This window comes from Cricetulus griseus, chromosome 9 (assembly GCF_003668045.3).
Source record: "Cricetulus griseus strain 17A/GY chromosome 9, alternate assembly CriGri-PICRH-1.0, whole genome shotgun sequence".
NCBI lineage: Eukaryota > Metazoa > Chordata > Mammalia > Rodentia > Cricetidae > Cricetulus > Cricetulus griseus.
In genome coordinates, this window is record NC_048602.1 from 12365376 (window position 1) to 12375201 (window position 9826).

Sequence of the window (9826 nt, forward strand, 5' to 3'; positions counted from 1 at the left end):
GGAAACTAACATGTGGCAGAAGATGTGGTCGTGTGTATCCCCAGGACACCCTGAAACACACACATACATGCACATACATGAATCAGCATACACATAGGCCAGTTTTCCTGACCATCTCTAAAACTGTCCTTATCCACCACAGGTGTTATTAAGAAGCCTGATTCCAGTTCTCTGGATGGATTCTGAGTCAGACACAATGACTTTAATGAGCAAGGCATGAGTGATGTTTCCCTGGTAATCAATTCTGTGAAAGCAGACCAAAGTGTGGATGAGTTGAATGGAAGAGCCAGGTTGGCCACCCACCTGAAGCTCTGGCATACCTCTGAACAAGGTGAGGTGCAATAGACTGGCCTCTCAACATATGGTAATATTTGAAAATCTTCCAGAGGCCAATGAACACAGATATTCATCCAAGCATTACCAAGCTCATGGGATTGCTGAGACTTCAATAAACTTGGACTAAGGAAATATTATAAGGTCAAGAATGTGCCTCACTATCAAAATGGACATGAACTTATTTCCCTTCCCAGGCATTTGTGAGAATTGAGATCACTGGACCCTTTGACGTAAACTTGACAAAGACTATGTATTCTGTAAATAATGTCGCCATTATTATTTTATTATTATTATTACTATTATTATTATTATTATTATTATTATTATTATTATTATTATTATTATTCACCACATAGTATAAATTTCCCCTTTCTCTCACACTACCTTGGAAATGGCAGTCTCTCTTCAGCAAGTTTATTCATGTCCTCTGTCTTTCTTGTCCCTCTGACTCCTTCTAAGTCACAATTACCCACACTAACCGGGTCTCCATCACTCCTTTGACCAATATCAAGACCTTGCTCAACGGGACAAGAAACTCATGGTATAGTTTGGTGGGAGTGTTCCAAATCCCACCAGTTGAGGGGACACATCGATGTCTTGGGGTGCCTGTGAGGATCTGAAGCGAAAGTTCTGCAGGATGATTGTGAGGAAGAGAAAGAGCTCCATTCTAGCCAGTCCTTCTCCAAAGCAGTACCGTTTTCCTAAAGAGAGGAGACAGAGGAAAGTGAAGACAATTCTTGCTATACCCCACAGCAAATCCCTGGCTGTATTTTCCACAAGGGTAAGAGCTGAGGCATTTAAAGATGGCTCTAATCTCCGAGTCTTCCTTGTACTTGTAGTGCGTTGATCCATAGCAGGCTGCAACAATGTGAAACATGGATTCACTTCCCTGTAGAGGTGCTCTCTAGTGTGGCTGCCATATACCCACATTCTTCCTTTGCTTTCTTCCTTTCTTGATTTCTTTCTTTTGCTGCTTTTTTCTGTTTTTGAGACAGGGTTTCTCTGTGTAGCTCTGGCTGTCCTGAAACTCACTCTGTAGATCAGGCTGACCTTGAACTCACAGTTATCCTTCTGCTTCTGCCTCCCAAGTGCTGGGATTAAAGGCAAGGACCACCCATGTACACATGCCGTATCCTTTCTAAGAACTGCTTGTGTGACCTGAGCAAGACCTCTGCCTGAGTTCGAGCTTTCATTTCCCCTCATCTATCTCGACAGTTCAACCATCACCTCTTCAGAGTTCAGACACATGGTGCTTGATAATTATGTGAGTTCCAGAGAATTGGCTGAGGGTTTAAACTAAGAGAATTTTCCAAGGTGGTTCCATCAGAGGGAGCTATGGATGAGATGTCTATGTTGGTGTGAGCAGTGGCCTGGCACTAGACAATGATCTCTTACCTAAGGAAAAGGGTACAAAGGCATCATTCTTCTTAAACTGCATATTGCCATCTAGGAAGTGCTTTGGATTGAAGTCTTTGGGGTTGGAGAAAAACTTGGAGTCCTTCAGCACAGAGCCCAGCACAGGAAACACGTCAGTGCCCTGTTGATGAGGAAGATTGGATAAGGTAGATTTTAATGAGTGTCCTGCTATCGCATATGGGTTACAGGGGTGAGTTAGGGTATCTCAGGTAATATAAAAATAATGTATGTGTGTTGGTAGGCACTTGTAGGGAGGACCTTTGAGCATTGGTATGGCATTATCCTTGAGAAAGGAGATGTGGGGTTAATAAATGAGACAGAATGAGTGAGTGACATGAGTTATGTCTTCTGATGTCAGAGGTGGATGGATATGGACTTCATGTCTCTCAAATAAAGAACAGGAGGATATTGCATTTTTTTGTACTCCTAAACAAGATACATGTCTGGCAAGTGATTCCTGTCCCTCTCAGTAGTCCTAGATATATTAAGTTTGTGTGCCTTAAAACTCTAGCGATGATTGAGAAGCATGGAGTTGAAACATCCAGGTCAGAAAGTATGGAATAAAACTCAAGTTATAGGAGACTCTACACAGGAGGGAAGAGGGGTTGATAGCAGAAACCACCTGACCCTGGGGAAATGAGAGGGAATAATGAGGAGGAGGGCCTGCAGGCCCCTGGAGAAGGCTGGCGATCATTATAGACTACATGAGTCAGCACCTTGGGAATAAGGAAGTCCCGGAACTTGGTGTCCTTGGTGACCCTTCGAGGCACGCCCATGGGTATTACATCTCCAAATCTCTGAATCTCATGGATCACAGCCTCTGTGTAAGGCATCTTCGTTCGGTCCTCATATTTGGGCTGTCGGTTCCTGCCAATCACCCGGTCGATCTCCTCATGGACTTTGGCTGACAACAGGAGGAATGTGTTTAGGCGCCCAAGAATTTCATCATTGGGATGATAGAGCAATACATAACTAGATGGAGGCCATGAGAGAGTGTATGACATTATCAACAATTTTCAATACATGCAAGTCATAGTCACTGTTATAGGAAGTTCTTGTTAACTGAATCATATCAGAATTATGTGGTAATTGTGAGGAAGAATATTCAGGCAGCATCTGGGGAACAGAGAAATGAATCCTTTAAGTTCTAATGAACAACACACCAGTTGATTCATCAACTAGAAACCAGGGGCCACCAACTTTGTGTCTCTACAGAGCAGGTGATAGCTCTTTGAGAGTCTGGTTTCTTGAGGGAGGTAGGGGACTGTGACTGATCAGTGAAGCAAGTTTGCAATCTATGATATCACTCCCTCCCCCTTTCCTGTCCTTTGCAGCCTTACCCTCCACATCTGGGTGCTTCATGAGCAAGAGAAAGCCATAGCGTAAGGTTGTGCTGATGGTCTCTGTGCCAGCAGCGAAGAGGTTCAGTGTAGTCAACACCAAATTTTTCATGAAGAATTCTGTATTGGGGTCCTTCTCCTGTAGGGAGGGAAGTATTCAAGTCCAACCCACCCCTTATGGTCTTAGTTCCCTTTGATATTGTGCCGCCTAACCCCAAGAATTCACTTCTCTTTAGCCCAGAATTAGGATGCAGAGAAAGATCCTGGCTATGACAGGATCTTTCCAAGTTCCGTACTCCTGAAAGTGATCCTGTACCCTAATTCAGTTCTCTTCTGTCATTCATGGCTTAATAGATTATCTGATCCTTAATGACAAATGTATTTGTCAGTTTTTAAATGGTAGAAATACTTAAGAAAGGTAGGCTGGGAAAAGACTCTCAGAAACAATGGCAGAGACACCCTGATGGAGGGAGGGAGAGAAAACTAGAGACAGTTGTTCTGAGATAGACACAGAGCCATTTAAAAAGAATTTTTCTGTGGATGCATGTTTTGCCTGCATGTGTGTCATAGCGTTATGTGTGCTCAGTAAGAGGCCAGAAAAGAGTGTCAGGTGACATCGAATCCACTGGGACTGGATTGTGAGCTGTGATAGGAATGCTGAGAACTGAACCTCAGTACTATGGAAGACAAGCCAGTGCTCATAGACTCTAGCCATCTCTCCAGCTCCCTGACAATGAAACATAGACAAAAGGATATTATTTTTTTCATTATAAACGATCATATTTCTTGAATGAATCCCACCCCTCAATCCTTTGCCCTGCAGACTATACAAAGTTCCATTCTGGCCAGATACCACACACTGGAAATCCTGGCCTCCAGAAAGCAGACCCAGGAGGACCACCACAGGTTTGAGGCTAGGCTGGCCTACACAGCAAGTTTCAGGCCAGTCAGGTATACATAGCAAGATCTTATCTCCAAACCACCAATGACAAAATCTCTGTTCCAAACAGATGGGAGAAGGTCTCACAATAAATTTCAGTTCATACAGATGTAAAGGGAAATGAGGACAGGCAAGGGCCATGGCTGTGTTAGCTGAAAGTACTAGCCCGAGTTGCTGAGGTAAAATGCATGCCCTTCCTGTTGTGATACCAGACAAGTCTCCTACATTCCCATTTTGCTTTTTCGAGGCAGGGTTTCTCCATGTAGCTTTGGAGCCTATCCTGGCACTCTCTCTGGAGACCAGGCTGGCCTCCAACTCACAGAGATCCACCTGCCCCTGCCTCCCTAGTGCTGGGATTAAAGGCGTGAGCCACCAATGCCCGGCAAAACTAATCTCTTAAATCGGTGCCTAGAACATTGCAGCTCTGTGCCCTGGCTCCTACCCCAGCCTGTACACACCTCCTGAGAATAAGGGACAAGTGGACAGAACACTGATGTTGAATAATGATTATAATGAGTGGAGCCATGAGTGGTCCTGTTAACTCCCTGCTCTGTGAGCTTGATTTCATTCTCCATGGCTTCTAATCTCCCACCATGCTCCCTGTTTTTCTGGGTTTACCTCCTGCATGCGGATGAGGAAGGAGTCAATGAAGTCCCTTGGGGAATTGGGATCCAGGGTGCTCTGATGCTGTTCCACCTTCTTGGCTATGAAGTCTTCCAGTGCCTTTAGTCCCTTATAGGCTTGTTGCTGGGGCCCTGGCAGGCGCTTCATCACTGAAGAGAACATCTCGTAGAGCTGATGGTAGGAACAGAGTGAGAATGCAAGGCAGCTGTCAATGGACAAATCCCAATAGATTGGGCATCTGTCTTAAGAGGAGGGATGTGCCGGGCATTGGTGGCACACGCCTTTAATCCCAGCACTTGGGAGGCAGAGGCAGGAGGATCTCTGTGAGTTCGAGGCCAGCCTGGTCTCCAGAGCGAGTGCCAGGATAGGCTCCAAAGCTACACAGAGAAACCCTGTCTCGAAAAAAAAAAGAAAAAGGAAAAGAAAAGAAAAGAAAAGAAAAGAAAAGAAAAAAAAGAGATGAGGGATGTTCATGTCACCTGTCCAGGAGTTTAAGCATCTGGGTGTGGCTGCATGGCAACAGAATTTTCTTATAGTTTTAATGTGAGTCCATGTTTTTAAGTGAGATGGATTTGGAAACACATGCAAGTTTAGGGTGTTCATGTGGGGCTGGGTTAAGAGGCACCAGTTGTTGGGTAGGGTATTTAGGTGGTCGGGTGACTCCAGCTGGAGACTGCTGTTCATATACTAATGGGATTTTCATTGGTGAGTTCTAGCAGCCATTCCAACATCAAATTAGTGCCAGATAGTCACAAAGCTAAATTATGCAATCAACCCAAGTGTCCAAAAACAGGGCCATGGAGGAGGAAAATGGGATCTATATACACAACTGACTTATTTTCAGTCACTAAAAGCCAAGTTGTGGCATTTTCAGGAAAGTGTGCCCAACTGGAGATAATTGGATTCAGCAAATTTAAACAATTGTATAGAGAGAGCTCATATATTTTTTCGGTTTGTAGTATACGTGTTTTCAATCGTGTGGGTACGTGTGTGTGTGTGTGTGTGTGTGTGTGTGTGTGTGTGTGTGTGTACACTGCTGGCTCTGATGTCAGGCACAGTTGCAGAAACTGTGTATTGACATCTATCTGGTGCAATTGCGGGGCTACTTTGAAGGTACCTGCTGGAAGGAGGCTGGCAGTTTGGGAGTGAGTGAGCAGTCAGTTTCGGTCTGGGGGTGGCAGGACAAGGCTGAAACAGGTTACCTGCCCAGTGGATGAAGCTGTGAACTGGAAAGTTTCCAGCATCATCCTCAGCAGTGACAGGAACTCTTGGTCCTCATAGTCAAAGCGGTCGCCGAAAACGATGGAGCTCATGACGTTGGAGACTGCTCTGCTCAGGTAGAAGGTGGGGTCAATGAGAGCACCTGTGGGGGGGGAAGGGGGAAGGAGAGGGAGGCGTTGGAATTAGGAAAAACATCACCGGGGTGATAGCATCAGATAGTTTGTATCAGACAACTCAAAAGGAGCATAGGCTACAGTGTGGTGTTCACCAAAATCTGGACACAAGTTCTGACAGTGGGAACCAGGACGCTGTTCCTTATCTCAGTTCTCATCAGGGTCACGGTGTTGCTTTTCATGGGGTGTCTTTCCCTTGGTCGGTTCTGAGAACTTGAGGGCCTCTGCTTACCGTTTGTCTTCTGTAAAGCCTCCAGGAGATAGCCCGCTTCCTCTAGGATGCGCTCCTCGACACCACGCTTGCCCATGCCAAAGTCCCGCAGTGTGGCGATGGAGAAGCGCCGCAGCTGTTTGGCCCTCTCTCCACTGCTGAAGACCAGTCCTGGGAAGTTGAGTGAGGGGCAGGGAGAAGTTGAAAAAGAGAGGCATGGCTGACCACGGACCACCCCTGAGCTGTTCCCCAGGAGGAGAATGATGCACACAGATGGCTCTGCAAAACTATAGATAAAAGTGAGAGTGAGTTAGAAGACAGTAGGAAGATGGAGACAGAAGGAGGAGAGATGCAGTGGACACGGGGCAGAGGCAGGAGAAGGGAGACTGTGGAGATCTGGGGGTGAATACAGGAGTGTGTGTGAGAGAGAGAGGGAGAGAGAGAGAGAGAGAGAGAGGGAGGGACAGAGACACAGAGAGAGGGAGAGAGAGACGGAGACTGAGACAGAGACACACACAGAGAGAGACAGAGACACAGAGAGAGAGGGAGAAAGAGATAGAGAGAGACATAGAGAGAAGGAGACACACAGAGAGACAGACACACAGAGAGAGGGAGAGTGACAGAGACAGAGACAGAGACACAGAGAGAGACAGACACACAGAGAGAGAGTGACAGAGACACACAGAGAGAGGGAGAGAGAGATAGAGAGAGACAGAGAGAGAAGGAGACACAGAGAGAGACAGACACACAGAGAGAGGGAGAGTGACAGAGACAGAGACAGAGACACAGAGAGAGACAGACACACAGAGAGAGGGAGAGTGACAGAGACAGAGAGTGACAGAGAGAGGGAGAGAGAGATAGAGAGAGACAGAGGGAGAGGGAGATGCAGAGAGAAACAGAGACAGAGAGAGAGAGAGGGAGAGGGAGAGGGAGACACAAGACAAAGCATGGATAGTAGTGGAGTATCAGAAGACACAAGCAGAGGCGGGAAAATTAGGACGTAATGGCTCAGAGAACTGACACACCAGGAATTTGATGAGAAGAAGGGATGGAAGAGTCTGGGGAAACTGATGCCCCTGCCATAGGAAACTATATCTTGGCCCCTCACCGTAGCCTTCGAAGAAACTGTCAAAGGTGGCCTGCTCGCCACGCCCACTGAATTCCTCAGCTTGATCCACCAGAGCCTCCTTGACAGCTTCCTGTCCCCATAGTACCACAATTCTGCGGCGAGGCCCCAGGTGGACGGTGAACACAGGACCATAGCGTTTGCTGATCTGATGGGGGTGAAAGAGAGAGGTTAGAGAGGATGAATCATACCTTGATGTCAGGTCTGGGATTCATTTGTCTGGAGTTATCTAACTGCTATCAGATGGGATATCCCAATATGTGATCTCACACGCCTAGGAATTGGCTACTGATTCTTCAAAATTCCTCTGGCCTGAAATTACTCTCCCACCTGGTCAGTACCCTACCACAAAGCCTCGATCAAAACTGGGCATCCCTCCGTGCCCCCATTCTACTCATCTCCCTTCCTGCTGGCACCTTCATGAGGGAGTTGTACATCTGCTCTGTGTTCAGCTGGAGGTAGTTCCCGATGAAGGGCAATGGGGTGGGTCCCGGAGGCATCTTCCCTGAGAGCTTCCTCTGCTTCCAGACAGACATCAAGACCAGGATGACGAGGAAGGCCAGCACAGAAACCAGGAGCAGTCCGGAGGCCAGCATGGTTGCGATGAGGGTGACAGACAGATGATGATGGCAGAATTGGTTTGCTTTTATATAACCCGGAGTGGAAGGGTAGCCTTTGGACTTGATTATGCAATTGTCACATTTTGCCTATAGTCCATCCCCCATCATGTACCTAGTTGGGGACATAACTAACAATCATTGGGGGAGGAGGAGGAAGAGGAGGGCCCATTGAGGGATTAACAGGGAGCAGACTGAATTTTTGACATCTAAGGAGGAAGTACTCCAGGGCTATGCACTTCAGAGGAATGAGACTGTAGTTAGTAGCTAGAGCCAAATTCTTCATTACATTTATATTGGAGAGCATTTTGAGCTTTAGGTGTGGAGGGGTTTCCCCCTGGGAAAGGACCAAAATGCTGTGGTATTAGGGTCTTAGGAGAGAAGAATCCTATATTTCATGAGCTTAATACAAGACAAATAGCTATGAGTTTGCAAGTCCATTTTCTTCCTTGTTTGAGACAAGTTCTCTCATGTAGTACAGGTGGGGCTAAAGCTCAATATGTAGACTAGAGAGATCCATCTGTGTCTGTCTCTTGAGTTCTGGGATGATAGGCCTATACCACCCCACCAAACTTTTAGGGTCTTTAAATGGGGAGAGTCCTGAATTTAAGGAACCAAAAAGTGGAGAGCTCAGAGATATGTGTTGTACACCTTGAGACAAGAATGACTGTGGATGATGAGTACTTGGGAGAAGAATACGATATTCCAACAGGATCTTGGAATCAACACCTGTACCCAGGTGTGGCTATACTTTTATTTGTCTCCAGGCTATCTTTTAATGCCCTGAATTCTTGTGAAAGTCCCAGAGTCTAGGTTAGGACCCTGGAACATAGGATCTGGGAAAAGTGGGGAAGACAAGATTCCTATACCAATAGAACTTTGCACAGCACTAGATACAACATCTGAGGATCATGGTTGTCAGAGCATCTGTTTAGGTATTCTTTACTTAATCCAAATATTAATGCCCTTCTACCCCCAAGGCTTTGAATAGGAAATTTATCCTGGAGGGCTGGTGAGCTATTGAGCAATTTCTGCGCAAATATAGATTATCATTAGGTGATCAGACTTTTCTGGGTGATGCTGAAGCCTGCATAGGACTTTGCCCTGCTGTTTAATCTTCCCTCCCCACTTTAGACAATCTACTGGTCTTATTTTAATTCTCCTTCCTAGAAAATCCCTGCTGTCCACAAGAGTCCTCTGTGTCGATGGCTGACTTCATGATGTTATCATTTTGACTAGTAAGTTATGACAGGAGCTTCTTCCTTTCTTAGATTTCTTTAGAGGTCCTTCTGTGTTTATTATTTTGCGTACATGTTTTGGGTCTCTGTGGGAATGCATGTTGCAAAACGTGTGTATTACTTACTGTTCTGTTGCTTGATAAGACATCATGACCAAATCAATGTATAGAAGTTTATTTGGGCTCATGGGTCTAGAGGAATAATAGTCCATTGCGGTGGAGAGGCATGGGAACTAGTGGCAGGAACTGTGGCAGTAGCAGGAGGCTGAAAGCTCAACTCTTGAACTCCATTCACAGAGCAGAAAGAGCAAAACGGAAGCGGCATGTGACATACTTCCTCCAGCAAGTCTTTAACACCTAAACCTTCTCCAATAGAGCCTGCAAGTTTGGAGGACATTTCTCATGCAAGTAACTACAATGCCCATACCTCTTGATTAATATTTATGTGTGCCAGTCTTAGTTGGATTCATTGGGGATATTAGATTACACACTCCATGTCTACATCTTCACATCTGTGTATCTGAGGGTATATGTATGACCGTGCCGGTAAATGTCAGCATGTAAATATCTTAAAGACATGCGTGC

General features: G+C 45.9%; 1 protein-coding gene across 1 annotated transcript; it reads right to left on the bottom strand.

Annotated features, from left to right (window-relative positions):
• Positions 1 to 599: 599 nt before the first annotated feature.
• Cyp2a14 (Cytochrome P-450 2A14) lies at positions 600 to 8000 on the bottom strand. Its single transcript, NM_001244021.1, is given in 9 exon segments — positions 600 to 1037; positions 1732 to 1873; positions 2469 to 2656; positions 3093 to 3231; positions 4651 to 4827; positions 5859 to 6019; positions 6283 to 6432; positions 7370 to 7535; positions 7804 to 8000. Coding segments are annotated over 9 exon segments (1485 nt in total). The 5' UTR covers positions 7984 to 8000; the 3' UTR covers positions 600 to 855.
• Between the last annotated feature and the right edge of the window lie 1826 nt (positions 8001 to 9826).